A 26,690-nucleotide genomic window follows, 5' to 3' on the forward strand; every position below is an offset into this window, starting at 1 on the left:
CGGGATTTCGTACCAATCCCGATTAATCTACCTGCCTAAGTAGTAATAGATATTTTGGGTTATTGTTTACAGACTGTGAAGATACAATTATAACTCTTGGCAGACACCTGATATAATAATGCCTGTTGCAACTGTGCGCTGTCCTTTTACATTCTATTAATAAATTGATGTTGGGAAATAAGAGCGTTTTAATGAGGTCAGACATCTAGCATAATAACCACTAAATATATATAAAATATAGGGCACAGTATGCGCACCGCCCAGGACCAGTGGTAGGATTAGATCACTGATGACCTCAGTGTTATGTATCCCAGTGATTACTGTGTAGCACTGACACATTTTCATTGCTGGGAAAGGGGCCACAGCATGGTAGTTTTTTTTTTTTTATGTTTTCTAACCTCTTTGCTGCTGATCCTGTCTTTTGGGTCATATGTCATAAAATATATGCAATCCTCTATGTAATATCCACACAAGTTTTACCTCCTCCTTCTTTATTTTTATTTTTTTATTCTTCTACAAGTAACCCGGATTGGACAAACTGTCTGTGGGGTTTTTTATTTTTATATTAGCCACCACTGTTGAATTCTGATAGATTCATAACTGGGAGTGAAACCTGTAAATATAAAATGCACTTTGTGGCTAAGTGCACTTTTCATGACCCCTCAATGTAATGTGTTTTTGTTCCATAATTTCGGAAGTGCTAAAAACCCACATCCCACTGAGTGTTGTAGGTTGTTTACATGGCAATTATTAGCATGCTCTTAAGGCAGCAGATGCATAAATGGGCGTTACACTATTAAGTCCGTCAGTGAGAAACTAAATAAAATCCTTCTTTCCAACTGACCCGGAATACTGGGGAGTTCTCCCAGACTCCCCAGAGTGTAATGTGCCCTGAAAGACTACTCCCAATTTTCTGGAGACTCCTTATCCTACACCAGCCCGGCAGTGCATTATGTAGCAGTGAGCTGGACCATGATGATCTGAAACGCACCATCACGTCCCCTACACGTGTTCCTTGAAGAAAATAACTGCAATTAGGTCAATATGAACTCTAAACCTACACTAACCGTGTTTGCCCTGGCATTCGGTGTGATGCCATTTTAAGGAGGTGCTTTTTTTGTCAGCCAAAAATTAAGTGATGAAAATTGGATTTTGTGCTTGGAGAAAAGTGGTACCCCAGGCAGACCCGAACAGTCAACAGCTTCTTCTCTGTGCGATCTGCGTCTAAAAACTCTTGTCAGACTAAAAGCAGGGCACTGACCTGGGTGTGGATCGTATTGTCGACACTGTTGGGTCGACAGGTGTTAAGGTCGACATGGGACAATGTCGAGATGGGTTTAGGTCGACATGTGTTAGGTCGGAAGGTCGACATGTTTTTATTTTTATTTTTTTACTGTTTTTTGACCCGAATGTCGACAGTCTACATGGACACAGTTGAAAGTCAACCGCAGCCCCTCGCATCGCTCGCTATGCTTCGGGCACGGTGCCTCACTGTGCTCGGCACACTATTTTATTCTCCCACCACGCCCTAGTGGATGGTAAGGCATGAAATACCCCCTGTCGGCTCAAAAAACAGTAAAAAAAAAAAAAAACTGTCGACCTAGACACCTTTCGATCTTGCCACCTGTCGACCCAACGGTGTCGACCTAATGACTGTCAACCTAAGTGCTGTCAACAATACGACCGTATCCCACTGACCCATATTGAAAGTCCCATGAATAACCCTGGTCAATTGCAGAGTTGTGGATCCAGGACTACGGTCTTATACCCTCTAACATCTGAAGGGCAGAAACTGGTACAAATTCTGAACGGGGGGCGTGGCTGTGGGGGAAAGAGGGCGTGAGCACGCCACCTATCCTATACTTTCAATGGAGAGTTGTTGACCCAGAAAACAGTTACAAAGCCCTTTTTGGCCGGTACAGGCCACAAAAAAAACAGGCCACAAAAAAATCCTGGTTGACTCGGAATACCTGGGCAAATTCCTGGGATTTTGGCTATGGCTGAAAGGGGTTTTAGTGATGTCACCTACACATAGTTGAAGCTGCCAGTTTAGAGGCCTAGCTAACAGTTCGTGAGCAGTACAGACTTTCCATTCTCTGTTGGTAACTCCCTGTCCCATGAAACATTTGTTCCATCAGATGCTTTCCCTCTATATGACATTACTGCTCATCTGTCTGACATTTCTCTCACCTTTATCCTATTACCTCACTCTGAGTAACTCTAATCCCTGCACTCTAGTTACTTCCTGTTATCTCTCACTGGCTATTCATCTAATCTCTATTCTAGATATTTACTATCCCTTCTGATCTCCACTCATTTTCCTATTTCTCTGGATTTATTTAAGCACTTTTTCTTTTTCTTTGGCCTAAATTACACTTATACCCCTTTCACACCAGCCTAAATTCCCGTGTTGGGTCCGGGAACAACCCGGGACTAGCTCTGGTGTGAAAGGTTCCAGGGACAAATTCCTGGATTAATTTGCCGGCAATTCAACCCTGCTAGGTAGCAGGGTTGCTCCCGGGTCCTTCCAGGGTTATTGGCTGGTGTGAAAGGTGCAGGGACATGTCCCTGCTGCCTGTGTTGCCTCTGCTAGTGCTGATTTGCTAGCTCGGCAACTTCCTGTTGTGGTGGACACTCACAGACATGCCTAGAGACAGCATACAGCGTGCAGGGAGACACTGTGCATGTTCTGTGGCACCACAGACCCCAGAAGTGCATTTTAACCCCTGAAAGCCTGCAGTGTGTGCCATGTCTAGGACAAATGAGGAGGTGAGAGAGCTATTAATCATTAGAGGGGAAGATGCTTTCATATGCCTTTTAATTTTTTTTTATACAAGTAAACAAACACTACAAAATGTTTTGTGTCTTAATTATTAATTATTAATTAATAATAATTAATAATCAATAATCTAATGTGATCCTAAAAGAGGCCATTTTCAATGCTATTCTCATAGAAATGCAGGGTCATCCCGGGTTCAGTGTGAAAGGTGCCGACCCGGGTTGTCCCTGCTTGAAAAGCATGTGTGAATGGGTCCCAACCTTGGAATGTTCCTGTATCATACCCCTTTCACACCAGAAATGCAGAGACAAACCCGGGAATTCCATTCCCGGGACAAGGAGGGACATTCCCGGGTTGGGACCCATTCACACATGCTTTTGAAGCAGGGACAACCCGGGTCGGTACCTTTCATACCAAACCCGGGTTGACCTTGCATTTATCATTGAAAATGGCCTTTTTTAGGCCCACATTACATTATTGATTATTAAAAATTAGACACCAAACAGTTGTAGTGTTTTAACCTTGTTTACTTCAAGAAAACAAATGAGAAGGCATATATAAAAGTATAAAACTTCGCCTATTTCTAGGCACAAGAGTGCAAGATAAATACAAAAAATATAAAGGCACATTACACAAATCAAACAACCCCCCCCTCACCCCGCCCCCCACAACCATCAAACATCCCACTCCCACCCCCGACCCCCACAAGCATTAAACATCCCCCCCACCCCCGCCCCCTAAACTGCACCTTATGAATCAGGCCAACTTTTTTGTAAACTTGAAAAGTGCTCGGCAAACATCAGTCGGCCATTGTAAACATCAAACCTGTAAAGTGCACAGGTATATAAAGTGCCCAACTATCAGCATATAAATAAAAAAATAACACCCTAAAAACCCAACCTCCCCCCGCCCCCCTACCTACAAAAGTGCCCTTAAAGCAGCAATACTATTTCAAAATGAAATGTGCCCTTAAAACAGCAATACTATTTTAAAATGCCTATTGCAATTGCCTGTATACAGGGTATTCAGGCGAGGATGGTGGCGGGTTAGGAGGATCATAGTATGGACCTCTGGAATACAGCTGGTAGCTATGCTCAGGGGCAATAGGGCCTTGGCTAGCTGGGAGCATGTTGTTACCCACAAAGCGAGGCAGGATGTGTTCCAGGAACTGGAATTGACGGTCTTGGTAGCTGTGCAAAATGCGCTCTTGGTGACACATTATCTGCGTAATGAAGGTCTGCTGCAGCTCTCTTTCCGCCCCGATGAAACGGAGTTGCCGGGCATCCTCCTGTCGTTGCATGTTGTTGTCCATGTCGCGCAGTTCTTCACAGAGCATCCTGGTCATTTCCCGTGCTGCGAGCTCTACTTTGGTGGCTTTGCGCTTCCGCGGTGGAACTGTATATACTGCAAGGGGAGTAAAAGAAGGTGAAAAAGGCATAAGAAAAAGCAGTGGTGTGATCGTATGTGTTTGTGGCCTACTCCCACCTACACTTGATACACTCTGCAACACCAAACTTTGCAGTGGACGGTTATGGTGGCGTATAGTGCAGCATTACTGTGTATTGGAATGCAAGTGCTTAGGACATTCAAGCAAGCATAAATACTTACTATTGGTTCGCATCACAGGGAGAGCTTTCTTGGGTGTGGCGGGCACATCACTCTCTTGGATGGTTTCTACACTGGTGCTGCTTATGCTGTCATCTGCATGGTTAACGGAGGAGTTTAAATCAGTGTCATCTGGGACCAGTATCGGTGATGTTGGCCCAGGTGATATTGGCCCAGATTGGGTACTGTCCATCGACTGATTATTGTCTTCATCAACCATCGATGAGAGAGTGACCGAGCTGGATGAGGACAGGCTGACGGGGTCACTCAGCGCAGTGTGGCCAAAACATGCTTTGCACAGCTCATAAAAGACCCAATCTTGTCTTGCAGCCCCGCTCTTATTCCGATTGCGGTCATGTATGCGGTGGTATTGTTTCTTCAGCCCCTTCAACTTGTTCACCACTTGCTGCTGGCTGCGGACGAAGCCCCGTGATGCCAGGGCCTTGGCAATGTTGTGGTATATCTGGGCATCCTTCACAGTGCCTGTAATCTGGCGCCGGATCTCCCCTTCCCCTCTGATGGCTAACCGCTCCCTCACCTCTTCATTCGTCCAAGACATGGCAGCCACACTTGCAGGGGTTAAATCCCACTTTGCCCGAGTTGCAGGGTATAAAATGCACTTTGCCCACAGCACGTGCACGCTGTATCTCCCTGCACGCTGTTTGCTGCCTCTGGGGGTGTCTGGGAGCATCCAGCACAACAGGAAGTTGCCCTGCTAGCAAATCAGCGTTAGCTGACATCAGCAGAGGCAACACGGGAAGCAGGGACATGTCCCTGCACCTTTCACACCAGCCAGTAGTCCAGGAAGGACCCGGGAGTAACCCTGGTACCTAGCCGGGTTGGATTGCCGGCAAATTAGCCTGGGATTTTGTCCCGGGAACCTTTTACACCAGAGCTAGTCCCGGGTTGTTCCCGGACTCAACCCGGGAATTTAGGCTGGTGTGAAAGGGGTATTAGAGTATTGTAAAGAAATATTAAGTAAACAAAAATGATGGTTATTGCATGGCTGCTAGGCCAGGTATATTCTGTTGGGTGTAACTTCCATGGAGGCTCTGTATTGGGAACCGGCTGCTACTGGAAAACGTTTCCAAACAATGGGACATCTAATAATGTCTATAAAAAATTAGCTGCGTATGTTCTATATAAGGGGGAATTCAATTAGACTCTAAATCACCGCGCTAATTTATCCCCAGGTTGAGATTCAAATGGTTCTGGTAGTTATCAGGTATTTTGTTCCATTTTCCTGGAGACGGAAGAAAAGATATCCCCAAAAAGTGTTTTTTTTTTTCACAGCTGCCATTGTGAAGATGCTTGGATCTATAGACTTATACGGAATCCTCGTGTTTTCATCAAAAAAATAAACTAGGTTGGAATTGAATTTCCCCAAAGAAAAAACCTGCCCTTATTTTTTTCTTCAGACAAAAAAAATAAATGATGTGAACAATTGAATTCCTGATAATATTCTAGAAAAGAAAATCAAAACTTCGCGGGTCGATGGGTGACTTCCATGCCATGTATAGCTGGAAGTGAAAAACAGACCATTTTTCCAAGAGATACTTGTGCTATAATCTAAAATGTTTTATGTGCAAGAATGAGACTTTGCTATTAAATCTAGTTGTATTGTATAAATGCAGAAACATATATTTCAATTTACAATCATTATTCTATAATAACTCCTATTCCCGTTTACGTCTCTTGCAGATACCGTGGACTAAGCTGAAGACTCATCCAATCAGTCTGGTTAGTTTTCTTCCCAAACTACAAAAATAAATTCTTCTTCTTCTGTTCAATAGTCAGTCATGTGTACCTTCTTACTGAAGTTCTGAATGTACTGTAACTGTTAATCCCAGTGTAAAGCTGAACATATACCAACTGTCATCTCTTGTTCTGTTTCCTCTGGGCTAGATTACTGCTTCATTTCATTGTTGAATTAAATAACCAGTAATATTAACATTTAAGTGTGAGAATCATTGAATACGTAGTTTAACACATTTGCAGTATGCAAAGATTGCAGTGAGTAATCATGGCTATTGATTATTAAATTGAGTTTTCAGTGCTGAAATGTAATTGGTGTTTTTTTTATTTTTTCTCCCTTAGTCCCTGGACAAAGTAATAATGGAAATGAGCACATGTGAGACTCCTCGTTCCTGTAATGGTCCTTCCCCATTGGTGACCGCCTCAGGACAAAGGTGATATGAGGACCCCAGTTAAAAACATTGCTTACTTTTGGCAATAGAGTGGTCATAGAGATTTGCCATGTAAATGGCTGCACACGTGCTTGCTTAACATCTCAACCCAAAATATTATTTTTTTTACCCCTCCACCCTTCTGGGAAGGGTGTCCACTAGATTTTGGAACATAATTCACCCCATAGGTTTTCAGTCCAGTGAAGTTCTTCCATCTCAAACAGGACCTTATGGGCCTAATTCAGGTTGGCTCACAGAAGCAAAATCTCTCTCTAATGGACAAAACCATGCTGCACTGCAGGTGGGGGAGATTTCACGTGTGCAGAGAGAGTTACATTTGGGTGGGGTGTGTTCAAGCTGATATCTATATTGCAGTGTTATAATCAAGCAGTCAGTATTTCCCCTGCACAGAAACAAAATAACTCACCCAAATCTAACGCTCTCTGCACATGTTACATCTGCCCCACCTGCAGTGCACATGGTTTTGTCCATTAAAGTAGGAGTTTGCTTTAGCAAACCAACCTGAATCCCCCCTATATATTATGAAGCTGATCGCTTAGCACATGGTTCAATGGGGCAGATGCACTATTGCACCAATAATGTTTTAAAAATAATGGGTCCTGATTCTCCTGCATAACGAGGAGCAGCGGGCACCTGTTACATATAGATGGATCAACCTCCCCCAGCCGATAAGTAGAGCCATTATGTCCTGTCTCTAGCGCTCTCCTTATCGGCGCCCCCGGCATCCCTGTGAATGCGCGATCTACCTTTCCTCCCGGCCGGCTGTAATGGGTATGCGCAAGATTACTGCGACATCTCCAGCGCATCCCAGAGCCAACAGCAGGGCTAGCGTCATCCCTGCAGTGGGGATAGGGCAATGCTAGTCCTGGGCGCTAATTACTGGGGGGGATTGCAGGGGAAAGCCCCGCCAAGCGTTACTGGACGGGCTGTAACTAGTTAGGTGCGCTGTTTATACATTTAAAGAAAACCTAATCCCCCCCCCAGTTAACCAGTGTTAATTAACCAGCGTTAAGTGCAGGATATGCACTTAATGCTGGTGAATACATCTGCCCCATTGTCATGTTAAAATAGGAAAGGGCTATCCAACTATCTGTCGCACACAATTCTCTAGAATGGCAATGTATGCTATAGCACTGTAAGCTTGCGATGCTTAGGCCAAATCATGCAAAAGAGCCATGGGTCACATTTCCTCCTGTACATTTGTGCAGGAAGTGTTCTCCTGGCATCCGCCAAACTCCGATTCATCCACCAGCATCGGGGAAGCATAACGCACTGCTCCAGAGCCTACTGGCAATGTGCTGTAGACCAGTCCAGCCAACTTGTGCACGCTTGTTAAGGCGCAGAAACTCTGTACATGAAACTGGAAACACAGTCCTTGTACGAGACTGTTTAGAACTAGGTAGTTGGTGTTCTAACCATGGACAGGTGACCTTTGTGCTGTGAGCTTGTGATCCTAGTACTTCTGGGCTAAGCTGTTGTTGCTCCTAGATGTCTCCACTACATAATAACAGCGCTATCCAAGGCCACTCTAGTTGTGAAATGTTACAAACCTAGGAAAGGTAGCATCCAGTGCTGGAGCCACGTAGAAAGTCACTGGGTTTATCAGTATGGCTGCTGCTCTATGCTGATTACGGACTGTATAGGCTTCTATTTCAGATATCAGTTTTCTGATTTGTCATGGGCACTCAGCCTTTCTTTGTCCCGTGACAATTCAGCGGTTGCCCCCGTTGCAGAATGTAAAACATGACCCGTTGCGCTGGGCCTGCAGGCTTGTGAAGCCTCTACGTATAATTACGGGAAGGCATGCGTCAGAGTAGAATGTGAAGTATGTGATCTTCCAGCATTCACTGTTCTGTGTTTAACATTCATAATGCAAATATTTGGTCGGATCATGTCAGCCACACTCTAACTGGCATGCCTTCAACTTGGTAAAGCAAACGTGACTGTGTATATTTATTATGACGGATACGCATACTTGAGCGGTGGGGCTAGTGTCAAACAGAAAGGAAAGGTGCGTTGTATTGTGTAACGTTGTATAGGTGTTCCCTGTTTGTGTAATCTGTACTCTGCTGCCTGGGAACGGAAGGGTTGTTAAAAGCAAGCCTTTAAAGGCATACTGTATCGTATAAGGTTAGTGGGTAGCATAGTGTACATCATTTACAAAGGGACTGATTCTTCTGTGGCTTTGACAGGGATACATTTATTGTAAGTAACAGGTGTGACTCTAAGGGGGGTATTCAATCTTTGGGTCAAGGCCGACGAGCTTGATCGCCTGCCGTGACCCAGTCCCGTTCTCAGTCAGCTCGACCGAGAACATGCAGGCGGGATTCAATGTCCCGCCTGCAGCGGGACGAGAAGGGGGCGTGGCCGCGAGTTGCGGCCGGGAAGTGACGAGATGCAGCCGGCAGCTCGTCACTTCCCGGCTGTTCTCGGCAGAACGAGCCCGACAGCTAGAGATGTCGGGCTCGTTCTGCCAGGAAACCCTGTTCAATGCTGTCGGGGAAGACAGCATTGAATAGGGCCCGTCGAGCATCTCCCCCACGGGCGATGCTCGACGGCGATTGAATATCCCCCTAAGAGCGGTATTTAATCCCTGCAGTTATTTCTGTCAGGGGGAATAGCGGCGGGTGCCTATTTGATGCTGTCTTTCCCTACAGCATTGAAGAGGCATCTTGCCGGGCACGGTTTGCAGAGAACGGCCGTGGATTGTCGAGATCATGACTGTATCTCTACAATCCATGGCCGTTTACGCGGATACGCCCCCTTTTTGCCGATCGGCAGTTGGGATATTGAATCCCGGCTGCCGATCAACTGGCGAGAGGGCCGAAAACAGGCCAGGGTCCCGACTGTCGGGGCGGAACGACAGTCGGGACCCGGGATTGAGTACCCCCCTAAGTATTTCTACTTAGACTAAATACAAACAGAGAAGGACATTAAACTTAAACTTCTTTCTTTATAAACCCTTCAGTCATTTATATGTAATCATTTCCTAATTTTACTCCTCTACAGAGATCTCTCTGATCTCAAAATCTCAAGGTCCCGGTCCAGCCACCCAGATAGTAAGGTCTGTACTATATAGTCAAATCGAATGCATTTTGCGTACCATTCGATTCAATCCCAATCTAATCGCAAGCAAAATCGCACAGTGTGTACCCACTATTAGATACATTCGGGGGATATTTAATATTTGCGGCTAACCTGCTTTCGTGAAATTAGCCGGTAAATGGGCCCCGTACAATTACAGTTGAGTCCTTCTGGTGTCCTTTGGGTGGCGCTACTGTGGAGCACAACAGGATGGCAATCTGACATATGGCGCCAAATGTAATAGGATGTGAGAATTGGAAAGTGAGTGATGAGGGTTTCCCATTTTTTTTTAAAGCGGCAATCCATTACATGGCAATATCAAGCTGGTTTTTCAGTGGGTAGGGATCATTGGATAGACATGCAGGAAGGTCGTCACAAGCATGAGGTCGTCAATAGGTCGACATGGGGTTTTTCACGCTTTTTGTCCCGAATGTCGTCATGGACACTGAAACGTAGCACCGCGTCCCCTCGCATGGCTAGCTGCACTTGCCATACTTCGGGCACGGTGCCTCGCCATGCTTCGGGCACACTAGTGTATTCTCCCACCACACCCTAGTGGATGGTAGGGCATGAAATACCACCTGTTGGTTGGCACATGTCGGCTCAAAAAAAAAAAAAGTAAAAAACCCCATGTCAACCTTCATGCATGTCGACCTAATGCTTGTCGACCTAGTGACCATATCTCTTTTCAGCGTAAATGATTGCTGCTTTACAAAAATGGGAAAACTCCCCCCCCAAAATTTCTCACTTTCTTATTCTCACACCCTATTGCATTTGGCCAAATGCTCCAATATTTACAAGCAGACTGTATGACGTTCTTACAGCCAAAATAACCCTCACAAGCATCCTAATATAAGGTGACTGCAGTTTAGCTAAATTTTATGTGACATTTAGATATTCCACAATGGAAATCAATAATATGATTTTTTTTATTTTTTTTAAGTTGTGTTTATTAAAGATCCCAGGCATCATGCACCACTGCAATAGACCATTCATTATTTGAACAATGCACAATATTTCAAATAGTTGTATAAAAAATGTTTTTGCTCCACTGTAATCTTGATGAAATGCTGCACCGTGATGCTGGAGAAATGGTACCTCCTGCTAATATTCTCATCATGAATTTGCATATGATTACTGTATAAAAAGAAGGTTTTGCTGCAGTGTGCTGAGAATAACTCATTTCTGTTTGGATTGATGCTTCTGTGGTGTAATCTGTCAGGTAGTACCACCAGGATGCAGTTAAAATTCCGGCGGTCGGGATCCCGGCGTTCGGAATCCCGACCGCCGAAATCCGGACACTTTCTCCCTCCGTTGGTGTCCACGACACCCCTGGAGGGAGAATAAATTAGCGTACCGAGCGTAGCGAGGCATGTGGCCCGCTGCGTTGCGAGCGCAGCGAGTCCGCAAGGGGGGGGATCCATGCCCCCCCCTTGTCGGGATTTCGGCGTCGGGATTTTGAACGCCGGGATCCCGACCGCCGGGATTTCATACTGAATCCGTACCACCGCACTGTTCTTCTGTTTATGCTATCAATATGGGAATCATTTATGTTGTTCGTTAATCATGGATTTGGATAAGCCAATTACTATCCACTTGATATTTATTTGAGTTCTAGAATAAACACATGTATGATCTGTTCTACGAACAAGCACATGATAACATTGATGCAGTATGCATACAATCCTGGGATTTTGATACCAGTGTTATTTGGATCTTTGGTTCCTGAGTGCTCCTATAAGATACTAATAACCTTTTCTGTTATCTTTGTTTTGACCTATTGCTGCAAATACGCGCAGGATTGGGTGCTAATGATAAAAGCTGTCCACTGTAAAATGGTGACTTGTTTCAGGAAGCCAGTAGCAGGCATATATAGTCTTACTGGCCAACTGCCCCTGAATGTCTTACACTCCCTGAAACAGTGGTAATCTCCCTGACTCCATGAAGAGTCCTAGCTGGGTGACTGAAGCATAAAGATGATGCTATCACTCCACCATAGGAGAAATAGTGGGGTGAAAAATATGGAGGATTTGTGCTACAAGAAAATGGCCGGTATAGAAGGCACCAAACAGAGGGGCAATTCTTTGTTGTTTACATGGCATGCATGTATATAAATATACATTACAATTAGGCATTATTCAGAATATACTTTTCATATTGCTAGACTTTAACAGATATATTTATTTCACCTATAGCCTACATCAAAGGGTTGTTCACATTATGTTCAGGGGCAAAAGTGGAATTTTAGTTATTTGAATGCTACCAAGAGAAATGTAAACATTGTAATATAGTTGATACAACTGTTCGTAAAATGAATGTAATTAGTAACATTCTACAATGCTACATAATCCACACTGTATTTAGTTGCACACTTGCGCTAACCCAGGGGTCCTCAAAGTATTTTCCTCTGGGACCCCATCAGGCAATAAAAATTATGACAGGACCCCAGCAAGTGACTGCAGAAGCCCTCACATCACATGTGTAGTCAGCAGACAGCACATACATGGCAGCATTGTGGAGGAACAAAATGATAGGAGGAGTCTGATATACCATAACCCATCACATCACATGTGTAGTCAGCAGACAGCACATACATGGCAGCATTGTGGAGGAACAAAATGATGGGAGGAGTCTAACATAACACACAACTCAGAAGCTTTATCAGACTCCTTGAATCACTGACTGAGATTAGAAAAGTCATCAGCCTGATGGTCAGCAACATGGAGTCGCGACCCCATACTGAGAAGGTCGGGACCCACTTTGGGGTCTGGACCCACAGTTTGAGAACTTCTGCACTAACCCATAGCAGCCAAATGGGAAGTTTATGTGATAGCTATGGTTTCTCACAAACAAATGCAATGTTGGTATATAATGTTGGAGTATTTCGTATATTATTTTCTTTTGATACATTTGTGACCATTTTGTGTTTGCAGTGATTATGGATTCGCTGAGAAAGTAGTGGAAGGAATCTCCCTATCTGTAAACTCGATAGTCATCCGTATACGGGCAAAAGCATTCAATGCATCATTTGAACTGTCCCAGCTAAGAATTTACAGTGTGAATGCTAATTGGCAACATGGCGACCTGCGGTTTACTCGAATACAAGACCCTCAGCGCGGAGAGGTAAATAAACAAGTTTCATGTACTCTTGTAATGTGTGATAGAACATGTTCATGTTGGCTAAAATGATATTCAAACTTGTGGGTGTGGTATGATTCACCGACAGTCATTATCCCGACGTCAGGATCCCGACTGCCTGGTCTCAGACAGCGTGGCCAGCGCAACAAAGTCCCTTGCGGGCACGGTGGCAAGCAACACTCGCCACCTATTCTATTCTCCCTCTATGGGGGTCGTGGATCCCCACGAGGGAAAATAGCCGACGGCCGTCGGGAACCTGGCCGTCTGTGTTTTAACAGTCGGGATCCCGACGTCGGGTTAATGACTGTCGGGATCCCGTGCGCCACCCCAAACTTGTATCTTAACCATGTTCATGTTACATTTTAAAGTTTGATAATATGTAATTTGATGAATGCTGGCTGGCCTGTGGAAAGAAAGTAATAAAAATTCTGTAGGACGTGACTGTAAAATGGGGTGGAAACGCACTGCATTAAAATTGTGTTTAATTGTCATTTTTGTTGAAAGAGTAGTGTGCTGCACAGACTCCAGTCTTGCTTTTCTCCTGGGAGGCTTCATGCCCTGTACCAAGATGGCCACCAAAATCTCTACTGAGCCCATGCGGGAGCCATCTTAGGAATGTGTGAGACTCTGCAGTGTCAATATGAGAGACATGGTTAATACCTACACCTAACATTGTCATCCCTGCAGCACAACCAGTTTGCAGTATACACTTACTGGCACGTGCGCTGCATTAAACCCCAATATACTCCACGTGAACCAGTAACGTATAGAGAGCAAGGTTAATCGCACAGGAGGAATGTATATTGGGAATTAGTAGTTAGTGACCCCTCAAATGATCATATTGTACATATAGATATTCATGGCAAGGGTGTGCTATCACGGGACATGAGTTTAAGGCAAAAGACAAATACTTGAAGAGCAAGAAAAGAGAATGTCACTTTGTGATGCACCAGGAAGAAGAACATTTAAAATGTAACCTTTATTTATTATTTTCTAAGACATCTGGCGAGAATATAAAAAACACAATACATACATTAAACATAGACACATAAAAAATATCCTTGTTTCCGTGGGGTCCCACTTCACAATTTTCTGATGTGTTTAATATTATCACTTTAATGTGTGTTGATGCATTCACTGTTTTCAAATGAGAACTGGTTAATACAGATATTTCCAGTTATCAGTACTTTCTTAATTCTATTAGTTAGCGGTATCACTGTGAGTGCCTACTTTAATTCAAAGATACGCAGATACCGACTATGTCTGCAGCGTGAGAATAGCCAGCAATTTATGGTCCCACACATAACAGATCGGTATTGTCATTAAAGTGGCAGAAACATGCGCTCCCAAATCTCAAGTGTTATGCCCAATAAATTTGTGAGCCTTAGTTGGGGCTGAGCTATGTTTAGTGGCCACTGGTATGTAGGGATAGGACACAGTAAGCGGTGTATGAAGTGCTACTGGTCCGGTCTGCGAGCCGGGACAGCGGTGTTCGCAGCGTGTGATCAGAGACGCTGCGCCCGCTTGTCACTCCGGCTAACAAGTAGCACGACCGGCTCTCAGTGCAGTATGTGGTGGGGTCTTAACCAGCCTGTGAGGCTGTCAGCCAGTGTACTCGGCAACAGTCATACAGTGCGCACCGTGCCTGTCTGCCGATCTAAGTGCTTAGATGCACGCCGCTACTGATACCGCTAAAGGAGAGAAAACAGATCAAAATGCATTCATGGGGGAAGAGGGAAGTGGGAGCACACAGCGGGCGCAGCGTCTCTGATCCCACGCTGCGAACTCCGCTGTCGCGGCTCGCAGACCGGACCAGTAGCACTTCATACACCGCTAACTAATAGAATTAAGAAAGTACTGATAACTGGAAATATCTTTATTAACCAGTTCTCATTTGAAAACAGTGAATGCATCAACACACATTAAAGTGATAATATTAAACACATCAGAAAATTGTGAAGTGGGACCCCACGGAAACAAGGATATCGTTATCCTTTTTTATGTGTCTATGTTTAATGTATGTATTGTGTTTTTATATTCTGGCCAGAGGTCTTAGAAAATAATAAATAAAGGTTACATTTTAAATTTTCTTCTTCCTGGTGCATCACAAAGTGACATTCTCTTTTCGTGCTCTTCAAGAATCTGTCTTTTGCCTCCACGTGAACCAGTGTGTAACAGTGAATACGGCTGTTCCTGCTATCTTCCAATAAACCAACACTACTGGTTAAGGAACTAGGCTGTCATCTGCTGGTGTTTGCCTAGAACACTGTTTACATAGAGATTCAAATGACAGAGCATAAACGATGTTATATGTGTACTATATTAGTAAGATAATGTAGCACATTGCACCAGATTTGCCACATCATATATATATATATATATATAGGATACTTGCGATCTGGCACTCCTGGTACCTTGGTCGATGGCCTGGGTGCCTTCGTAGAAATTGTATATGCAGGTGGGTGAGGATAACTCCAAGGAGGTAAATCACCGACGCGGCACTCCAGGGCTTGTGAGAAAATAAGCAAGTTTATTCGTGCAACAGTTTCGGGGACAACCTTCCCCTTCCCCTTCCTATTGCTGTCTGCCTGAGGAAGGGGAAGGTTGTCCCCGAAACTGTTGCACGAATAAACTTGCTTATTTTCTCACAAGCCCTGGAGTGCCGCGTCGGTGATTTACCTCCTTGGAGTTATCCTCACCCACCTGCATATATATATATATATATAATTTTAGAGTAGACCCTCTCTAACTGATACGCTTGACACAAGCACGCGACCATTCTACTTTACTAGTGCAAAATAAATATGCATTTATCATCCCCAGACTCCATTTGTCTGGGACAAAACCAACATCGATCTCATGTAACACTTTGATCTTCATACAAACCTAGATACTCACGTTAATCTGATCTGGAAAGCTCTCATATGACCTCTTAAAGAGGTCATATTAATAGTCAAGCCTTAAGGCCCCCATACATTAGGCCGACTTGTCTGAAGGACAAGTCGGACCTAATCTACTGACAACTCCCCTGGGGGGGTCACATACGATTTGGCACTTGATGTGCCAGGTTTTGCATGTGATAAATCGCATGCGATTTATCACCTGCAGTCCCCCCGGGGAGCTGCTGTCAGCGGGAGCCGGGAGCTGAGCAGGGCATGGGGGCTGCAAGCAGGCAGCGGACGCAGCCTGTAGTACCTGCGGTGGAGGGAGCCAGATGCCGAGCGGGGGGACTGCAAGCAGGGAGCCAGGCAGGGGAGGCAGTGGGCTCACTGGTCCAGGCGGTGAACTCCGCGAGGGGACCAGAGACCGGGTAGCGTAGGGGAAGCCGGGCAGCAGCGGGCGGACATAGAAATGAATTAACAGTCAGTGATTGGCTGAGAGCTCTCTCAGTCAAAGAGCTCTCAGCCAATTACTGGCTGTCCATTCATTTCTATGTGCCCGGCTTCCCCTACGCTACCCGGTCTCTGTCTCTGATCCCCTTGCGTCGTTCACCGCTTGGAAGTATCTATTTGCGGCATTCCCCCCCGCCCAGGATAGTGCGCCCACTGCCTCTCTAGCCAGGCTCCCTGCTTACAGTCCCCTGCTTGGCTCCCTCCACCTCACGTACTATATGCTGCGTCCCCTGCCCGCCTTGGGCTGCACATAAGATTTAACAAATCTTATGTGCAGCCCGTCCGACCTCCCGAATCCGACCCGATGCGCACGGGTCGGATGGGATGTCTGCACATGCGATTTGGCCCGATTTCACGGCCCGATTCCTCCGAATCGGGTCAAATCGGGACCAAATCACATAGTGTATGGCGGCCTTTAGTTAAAAAACAACTGAACCACAAGATAGACAGAGCATGGCTGATTTAGAGTTGTTTGCCTATTTCACTCTGTACATTCTCCAGAACGGTGCGCATGGAAGTACTGGATGGGCAATATATGGGATAATGTGGGCATCGCATGCATTTCAGTAGCACTTGAGGCCCCCATACATTTACTGAGGTATCACATGAAGCATTGACTTTCATCCAATTCTGTGTTAGCCCCATTACAACAGCAAACAGGAAATCTGAGATCTAGGAATTTGGAGAAATTAATGCATTTGTAGCTGAAAAAAAATAGAACTTTTAAGGGGGTGGGGGTATTCAATCCCCCACCCCTATTTCCGATAGTGGTGGGTTCCTATTCATTGCTGTCTTTCCAGACCGCATTGAAGAGGCATCTTGGCAAAACGAGTCTGACTTTAAAAGCAGTCGGGCTTGTTTTGCCAAGAACGACCATGGATGGTCGAGCTCACGGACGGATCTTGACAATCAACGGCCGTTTATCATGGCCACTCCCCCCTTTTGGCACTAAGCAGATGGGACATTGAATACCGCCTGCCGTTTATCAGTGGAGCAGGCCGAGAATGGGACAGGGTCACAGCTGTTGCGACGTCCCGACAGTCGTGATCCAGGATTGAATATCCCCCTAAGTCTCTTAAACAAAATACTCTGACAAAGAGAATTAAACAGACACTTTACTAAATTAAAAATATCAGGACACTCATTCACACAGTGTCAGGGGGGGGATTTAATCCGGGATTCCGACTGTCTGAACATCCCGACAATCGGAATCTCTTGCCGTTTTCATTCTGTTTGACTGTAACTCAACAGCCGAAATTCAATGTTCCGGCTGTCGATGTCCGTGGCCGTTTCCAACTAAATACGTCGGATCAGTTTGGTCTCAAACTGCCTTCAATGCTGTCAGTAACAGCAGCATTGAATAGGCGATGGACACTAGTATTTTAGTAAAAACCATGGGGACTAATTGTGTACACACATGAATATAAAAAAATGGTTCTAGAGTGTGGGCACCTTAAGCCTCAGGACCCTGTCCAACCTAACTTCCATATTACAGTGACACACTTCTGCAAGATTTATTTTGTAACTCTGTATCATTTCCTAGATGCTTTTTCTAATTATTACTTTAATTTATTTTTATTTTTTTAGGTATTGACCTTTAAAGAGATAAATTGGCAGATGATCAGGATAGAAGCAGATGCCATTCAGAGCTGTGACCACGAAATAATGAGCGCTCCGGTCCGATTGATCACCAACCAGTCCAAAATTAGAGTCACGCTGAAGAGAAGAGTGAGTGAATGTTTCTTGTTCCTTCGCAATCTCGGTCTTCTGTCTCCGCCATCTGTCTTCCTCCTCACTTCAAAGTTGTTTATATTCTGATTTAAAAAAATGGCAGAATTCATTTAGTATCTCCGAACAGAATGTCGATGAGAAATAACTGTGCTTGTTTTCTTTGTACAAGAGCTGATTCATTGTCCTGATTTTTCTTGTGCTGCCTTACAGTAACAATGTATAGCTGAGGTCACAACCAGTGTTCCCAGGGCAAGTGCAGAGTAATTCTAGAGGTAAATATGCTTTAGCAATTAGACAAAAACAGCTATGCAACGTCAGTCTGCAAAGAATTTGTATCTAAGCAGAAAAATATTGCACAGACTCTGTTGCCATTAAGTGGCCATTGATGGTACTGCAGCAGTTGTTCTGCGGACTTGACCATTTTAGAGAATTATGGCTCGCACAGGTCTAGAACTACCTCTTAATTAATCTGAGCATCAGGATGTCCACTGAAAAAGCCTCCAGCCATGTTCCTATGCTTGGGGCACCTTGTGGATACTGGGCCGCAGGCAGGTGCTACACCCGTTCATTGACTGAATAGGATAGAAAAAAGGGAGGGGGGGTAGAGAAAGAGGAGAAAGATAGAGTGGAAGAAAGGGAGAGCTAGAGAGGGTGAGAAGAAGGAGAGATGAGAGAGTTAGAGCGTGGGGGTAGAGATGAATAGAGCCAGTGGGAGGGTGGGGGGGGGGGGGACTCTGAGGACAGCCAGAGGTCTCTTGAGGGGGTGGTCTGGTCACTTTTGTTGCATTAGGCCCCACGCCCTTAACACCTGTGAATCACAGTAGTTATGCGTGCTGCTGTCTGTCTCTCCTTTTCTGCAGCTGCAACCCTGGTATTTTCAGCATGTCCCGCCAGGGCAGGCTCCCCCATGCCACCAATGGTATCTGCAGCACCATTGCTATGCCTCCAGTCCTTCAGTCTTTTTTTTTTTTTCTTTGGTCTCTAATAATAATATTATTATTAATAATAATAATCTTGTTTTTAAAGAATTTTTCTCCCAATAGGAGATTTTTTCTCTTTTATTAAGTACAGTATAATCGTCCTCCAACATGTCTCAACAGCTAAAAGACTGTAATGTGGTGGCATCGAAGCTGGTTCTGATATTGGATGATTTGTTGTGGGTTCTGACCGACTCGCAGTTGAAGGCCATGGTCCAATATGCGAAATCTCTCAGCGAAGTCATAGAAAAGTCCACAGAACAGAGGAAGAGTATGGTGGCCACTACAGAACCAACGCAGGTGAGTAGGTTCCAGCTTGTATCCCTCCTGTCTTGGGGGGGTTATTCAGACCTGATCGCTGGGCTGCGATTTTGCAGGGCATCTGATTACCGATTCACTGCGTACGAATCGTAGCGTGCAAGGCCGGCCTGCAATAACATCCAACGTATTTTTTTTTTAATCGCTGGTTGTGTTCAAGTTGATTTGACAGGAAGCCGGCCTTTTTGGTTGTCACCAGGCTGTTTATTGGGGGTGTCAAGGAAAACACAGGCGCACCCAGGCGTTTTTAATGGGTGGGGGTGGTGGCAACGTCAGCTCTTGTCCCGATCAGCCATTTCTATCGCACGGGCTGAGTAGGTCCTGTGTTACACACACACACACACTGCAAACACTGGAAAAATGATTCGATGGTGACTGAGTTGCCAATAGATTTTCAGGCATTCACCAATCGGCGCCTATGATCGCAGCCCTCTGCAAATGATCAGGTCTGAATGACCCCCTTGGTATGCTTTTCTGAGCCCATTTGTTACATTTGACACCTTGAACTCTTAGTTGCCGGATCACCGCTATTATTATGTATCTGTATTTTTACTGTTCTGACATGTTGGCCTTTTCTTCCTTTCATCTCCATTTATCACTCTCTTTCTTCTCATCTCTTCCTCCTAGTTACCCAAAGGCCAGATCTGGCAGGATACAGATTTGTCAGCCATTAGTGCAGCTTAGAATTCATGGCATCTGCCACTTTAGCATTTTTAGGGACAGAAATGCAATTTAGATTAAACAATACTCGTGGAACTACAAGCACAAGCATGTCCTGGTAGTTAGCAAGGAATCGGTACATCTGTCAGAATGAACTTAGGTCTACAGTCATTAGGTCGACCCCACTAGTTCGACTGGCAGGAAGGTCGACCTGACTTAAGGTCGACATGACTTAAGGTCGAATTTGCATAAAGGTCGACATGAGGAAGGTCAACTGGTCATAAGGTCGACATGGGTTTTTCACTGTTTTTTGATCCGAATGTCGACATGGACACAGTTGGCAATGAGAATCGGACCCTCGCATCGCTCGCTTCGCTCGCGATGCTTCGGGCGCGGTGCCTCGCTGCGCTCGGCACACGATTTTGTTCTCCCACCACGCCCTAGTGGATGGTAGGGCATGAAATACCGCCGGTCGGCACATGTCGGCTCAAAAAACAGTGAAAAACCCATGTCGACCTTATGACCAGTCGACCTTCCTCATGTCGACCTTTATGCAAATTCGACCTTAAGTCATGTCGACCTTGGCCCATGTCGACCTTAAGTCAGGTCGACCTTCCTGCCAGTCGACCTAGTGGGGTCGACCTAATGACTGTAGACCTAAGTTCATTCTAGTAGATGACCGCTTCCCGTTAGCAAGAACCTACTCTCACATGTAGTTCCACAAAGGTACCTGTTAATAGAAACTAATTAAAATGAAAACGACCACTGCTTGTTGTATTCATTTGTGTTAAATTTAATTGTACGAAGTCCAAACATTAAAATTGCACAATTATTCTATGGAATCCTCTGTCTTCTGCGATGCGATATGATGAGCAAAAATTGAAATCCCTGATGTGTGATGCAAATGAATAAAAGGAATCCATGCACAAACATGTTTACTGTAAATTTGGCGATTTGTGTTGAGTATTATGTTCATTCCTCAGAGTTGGACCCCTCCATCCAGCTCCCAGCAGACGAAGACCCAGCAAACCCCTGCCACCGCTGAGCAGAACCACGCAATCTTGAAGCTTTTTCGAGACTTTGACGTGAAGGAAACCTCCTATCACCTGGTTATCTCCCACCTGGATCTGCACATTTGTGATGACATTCACTCCAAGGAGAATGGTGAGAAGATGGCTTCAGTGCCTCCTGAATTTCCTTGTCTATACTATTCTAAATCCGTACACATTCCAGATATTAAAATGAAGGCCCTTTATTCAGATCTGATCGCAGTACAAATTTGTTCTTAAAATGGGCAAAAACATGTGCACTGCAGGTGGGGCAGATGTAACCTATGTAGAGAGTTGGATTTGTGTGAGTTATTTTGTTTCTGTGCAGGGTAAATACTGGCTGCATTATTTTTGCACTGCAAGTTAGATTTCAGTTTCAATACAACCCACCCAAATCTTACTCTCTCTGCACATGTACTACTTATATGTGTGTGTGTTTTCTTCTTTGTTTGTTTCTGTAAGTTTCTGCATTTCATATATACACGCAACTTTGCATCTGCAAAGTAGTTATTTGGATAATGTTAGGAGCACAGCAGATGTTAAAGGTCCACATATCTGACTGCGCAAAACAACTTTCCAGAAATTAAGAAACTAAGGTGAAGTCGTTCAATATACATGCGCAACTGGGAGAACCGCCATGACCTCTATCGGAAAACACATTAACCCACTGGTATTATATACAACACCACTATAGGAAAAGTCTCCTTTTCATTTGGGCACACCTTTATATTCTCTTGTAGATGTAAATCTGGATACTGATATCACACAATGGGGCAGATGTATTAAGCCTTAACAAGAGATAAATGCAAGGGTGATAAGGAGAGATAAACTTCCAGCCAATCACCTGCTAACTGCCATGTTGCAGCCTGTGTTTGAAAAAAGTCAGTAAGGAGCTGATTGGCTGGACGGTTATCTCTCCTTATCACCCTGGCATTTATCTCTTGTTAAGGCTCAATGCATCTACCCCAGTGTGCTGGGGGGACCAAGTGTGCTTTTCTTTACTCAAGATTACCCCATCCTTGCAAGCACCTATGTGATATCACTTAACCAACTGAGCATCTGCCAGTATATATGTTTGAGTTTATTGTTAAACAGCATGGTCCACTGAAATGTCTTAAGGCAGTGGTTCCCAAACTTTTTTGAATCATGGCGCCCTAGAGCATCAAAATATTTTCAAGGCACCCCTAGGCCATATATTGAGAAGCTTCACTTAGGACCAATACCTCATGAATATTAGTCGGGCCTCATTAATAATAGCCAGGTGATTTAAATGGGGTGTTTAGATGCTTCCTTTCTCCAATAACGTAATGCAGGCCTGGCCAAACCGTGACTCTCCAGATGTTGTCAAACTACAAATCCCATCATGCCTTGCCACAGTTTTGCTATAAGGGAGTGTTACAACTGTGGCAAGGCATGCTGGGATTTGTAGTTTCACAACATCTGGAGAGCCACAGGTTGGCCTGTCCTGACGTAATGTATAGGTCCTACACCTTCTCTCCCTGAAGATTTGCTCTGTGGTAATAAGATTCATATTATCTGCTCAGCTAACGCGGTTCTCTATTTGGGAAAGCCGTGGTGCAATGTATTTCAATAGATCCCTAAGGGCATGTCTTTAATTCCATGTGAGTGAATAAAGCTCCTTTGGAGCCCTGCGCTCTACCAGCATTATCTAAAAAGACATTATGAAGCCCTCACAATCTGTACCTCCTGGGGAGTTCATTTAATAATGTTTTCATAAACGTTGGCATTGAAAGTAGTTCTGGGAAATCAGCGATCCCCCAAAGCGGAGAATTGCGTCATCCATACTTTACCATCTATTTCCTCAGGTGTGTTCTTGAGTCTGCTTTACAAACTCTGTTACCAAGCCTTTGTTAAGTAATGAGTGTTGGGTCTCGTAAGTAGGGCCCCATCTGCTTTTGTGGTCACCATGTAATTATGTAAATTTTGTTATTTGTGAATTTTCCTTACAGGATCGCTGTTGTATTTCTGTTACTGTATATTAAATTCCCTTAGTATGGCACTGCAGATCCTCATCAGTGTAAGTTTCAGAGGTGACTCTGCGGCACTAACACTACTAGTATGCCCCTTGCCTTGACCATTGGTGTATTAGATTATAAGATCATGTCTGTGACGCTGTCGGCATATTGCTCCTGGCAGCTGATGCTATTATCCAGTGTGATGCTACAAGGAGTCAGAGCAAAAATTACAACAGTGTGGGTAATAGACGATTAAAAATGGTGGGCCGCATACATACATCCAGGTGACACTTTGGGGTAAATTTACTAAGATGGACTTCTATTGCAGATGGGATATTGCCCATAACAACCAATCAGATTTTAATTATTTATTTAGGACCTTTTGAGAAGATAACAGACTCTGGGGGGTATTCAATCCCGACTGAGTTTTTCACCAAGCGAAGAAAACGGTAAAGATTTGCCTATCAGTATTCAGTTATGGGCATTTTTGCCTGATTTGAGTACATTTCCTCCATGGCATGGGTCAAAACGGGTGGCTTCAAATTCACAAGTTAACACATGAATCGCGGCACATTTGCCGATTTTATGCGGTTTTCGTTGGTGCTGGGTTTTTCACCCAGGCAAAAATACATTACGGGGTTAAATTCGCCCTAAAAACGGGCGAAAAGTGAAAATTTTTCACCTGGCGAAAAATTTGGACCGTATGGAACACCCCCCTTCGATTGGGTCGTATGGGAAACATCCTAAATTCAATAGAACTCCCGTCTTCGTAAATTAACGCTTTAATATTTTCCAAGTACATGCCACAAATATTGCTCGTTAAATATATTTTTATTTACACTGTTTTTGCTAATTCTTTAGACTGTGGTTTAGTAAACATTTTTTATGTGAACGCTCCCTGAAAGGCCGTCAACATGGATCCTGTTATGTCAGCAGATCTTATTGTTCAATGAAAGCTGTGACTATGATGTTCATTATGTGTAATGTACGCCATAAGGATGCAGTTAAGTATAAATGAACCATTGTGTTGCAGTGTTGGACCGGAGAATTACAGGAGGTGCAATGCAGTTATCATTCAGTCAGCTGACCGTGGACTATTATCCATCTCACAGGGAAGGTTCGTATGTGATCTGAATATCTTTACTTTTATTGTTTAAAGCGTTTCTTTGGAACCCCTTTTTTTTTTTTTTTTTGCCTAAGTTGAGTTGAGGCAAAATATTATTAATCCATTAAGTTACTTTATCTCTACTACCGGTAGTAAAGTGCCTGACATTAGCGTCTCACTACCAGGAAACTCTTAATTTCAACATTTGTTTATTTAGCTGTAGATCTGAAACAACGAATTCCTGAAATTGAACATGGCTATTACAGCAAATCAGAGGAATCGGCTAGAGATCAGCCAATCATTTGGGAGTGTTTCACGTGTTTTTTCTTCTATTAATAATATTGGACAGGGATAAAATGCCTGCACAAATAGTTGTATGAATTGGAATAGAATGATCAAACCAATAAATGTTCAAAATAATACATTTTAAAGGTTTTACATATGCAGTGCAAAATATATGATCACATATGGATGGCTTTACTGGAATCTCTGTAGTTCATTATCTACAGAAGGAAGCCCTAACCGTAGTAAAAAAAAACATAAACCCATTCACCGTAACAACATAACTACTACGGTATTTAGAGTACGATGTCAAGTGAGTTAAACTTTGCAACAAAACTGCTTCTCTAATCTCTAATACGGCAAATATGGCTTTATCCATTCTGATAATCGGACACGGCTCTGTGTTCACAGGAGACAGCTGCAGCCACTGGATGTACTACGGGGATGCCACAAAAACCAGGTGCTCCTGGGCACAGGAGCTGCTTCAGGAGTTCAAATGTAATGTAGACATGCTGAAGCAAGCGGTGAAAGATCACGGCTCTGGGTCTCCTTCTAAATCAGTATTCCAGCAGTATGGGCACCCAGGTAAGGTCACTGGTGCTGGACCGCACCTCCACCCCCCTTTCCTGATGACTACTGTATTCTGGTGGACTATTGTAGCAAGAAAGATACTGTACATCTAGATATCATAGCCACCTCAGGTCTGCAGTCTATCGTGGCATAGATTCTTAAACATAAAGGTTTTTATTAGCGATGTGCAGGTTAGCTATTACCGGAATTTACTCGGATCTCAAAGCGTGATCTTATTGGCTGTCCAAAACACCTGACTGATTCAAAGAGAGTTTGCACTGCGCTCCACCTGGGAAAATGGCCAGCGGCGGTGTGATGGGCACCAGCACGATCAGCGTTTTCAGAGAAAACCCCCATCCGGGAGTACGGCATGCGGACGCCCATCACACCGCCGCCGGCCAGCTCCCTCCCCATACTGCGGGACTACCGGTCAGTAACATTTGACATTGAGGTATTACCCTCCCACCCCCAATTCACATTAGGGGAATCATCACCACAACACCAATGGGGGTACTGCTAACCTGGGACACGCACTAACAGTGGCACTATGAAGTGCGCCATTCACACGTTAAAGCAAAACGCACAAGAGCCAATAGCCAATCAGAAAAATCCTAACTTGCGATCAGAACCGAGTAAATCCAAACATGCACATCTCTAGTTTTTTTACACCTTTTAATGACAGGGCAGCCAGTGGATCTGTATATGCAGCTAAGAAGGGTGTGTAGCTAATTGTTCTGATTGGTCTGGCCAAACCTCTTTTCAAATCAGAAGATCCTTTCACTAAAGGTGCACATACATTATGGTGACTTATCTAAAGGTAGAAGTCACAAGTGACCCCCCTCCCTTTCATTCAATACACCATGTGCAGTCCTTCTGCATTTGATGCATTGTATGCGATCACAGCCAAGCCTGCTGGAGGCATAGCGATGTGATAAACATGTGGTGCATCCGTTTTGATCTTCAGGCTCCAATGCAATGCACACGGAACTGATGTCAAACACATGTGATTTGGACATTTTTCATCCAATTTATCATCATGTGGTCTTTTTAGTATGACTCTCCCACTCAGTTACACATATATGGTGCCTGCTGTGGGATGGACAATCCCTTTAGAAAACATTGCTTATTTGTTAAGGGTTTATGGACCTTATTCAGCCTTGCGGGTCCAACAAACCCCACCTTGCGAATGGTGGCTGTGCGCCACCCATTCGGAAGGCAAATTCGCACGCAGGGCATGTGAATGGATGTTACATCTATTCACAGCCTGGTGGGATCCGCACCCATTGTTAGATGATCGCTGACCATCGAATGATGCGAAGGCTTGCGCATATGTAAGGTATCCTCAGAGCAACCTTACATATGCCTGTTGCTCGGGGAGGAAGTAGGCGGGCAGCTGACCTATGGTGATGTCTGCTGCCCCCCCCCCCCCCCCCCGTCTGTCCGTCATGCCGCAAGAGATTGTTCAGCATTCTCATGGAAACGCCCATGAAACGCTGGGCGTTCCCATATGGTAATGGGGCAGCCCGCCGCCTTTTGCCCCTCCCCCCCCCCCCCCCCCCCCAGCACGCAACAAGCTCATGCACATGCAGAGGAGGAGCAGCTGTTGCGAATGGACCTGAATAAGGTCCTATAATTCAGATCTAAAACTAACAGTTTTATGAATAACCATTGGTATTACAACCAATGGGGCAGATGTATTAAGCCTTAACAAGAGATAAATGCAATAGTGATAAAGAGAGATAAACGTCCAGCCAATCACCTGCTAACTGCCATGTTACTGGCTGTGTTTGAAAAAAGTCAGTAAGGAGCTGATTGGC

General features: G+C 44.5%; 1 protein-coding gene across 2 annotated transcripts in view; it reads left to right on the forward strand.

Annotated features, from left to right (window-relative positions):
- The window catches only part of BLTP3B (bridge-like lipid transfer protein family member 3B), a 108,652-nt gene that overhangs the window by 38,519 nt on the left and 43,443 nt on the right, over positions 1-26,690 (forward strand). For both annotated transcript variants that reach the window (XM_083181682.1, XM_083181681.1), the window contains exons 3-10: positions 6,086-6,124; positions 6,482-6,573; positions 12,609-12,798; positions 17,793-17,933; positions 19,037-19,213; positions 20,875-21,055; positions 23,950-24,033; positions 24,715-24,888. In XM_083181682.1, coding sequence (XP_083037808.1) covers positions 6,086-6,124; positions 6,482-6,573; positions 12,609-12,798; positions 17,793-17,933; positions 19,037-19,213; positions 20,875-21,055; positions 23,950-24,033; positions 24,715-24,888 — 1,078 coding nt within the window. The remainder of the gene's footprint in view (positions 1-6,085; positions 6,125-6,481; positions 6,574-12,608; positions 12,799-17,792; positions 17,934-19,036; positions 19,214-20,874; positions 21,056-23,949; positions 24,034-24,714; positions 24,889-26,690) is intronic.

Source organism: Crinia signifera, chromosome 4, assembly GCF_055691185.1.
Source record: "Crinia signifera chromosome 4, ASM5569118v1, whole genome shotgun sequence".
Classification (NCBI taxonomy): domain Eukaryota; kingdom Metazoa; phylum Chordata; class Amphibia; order Anura; family Myobatrachidae; genus Crinia; species Crinia signifera.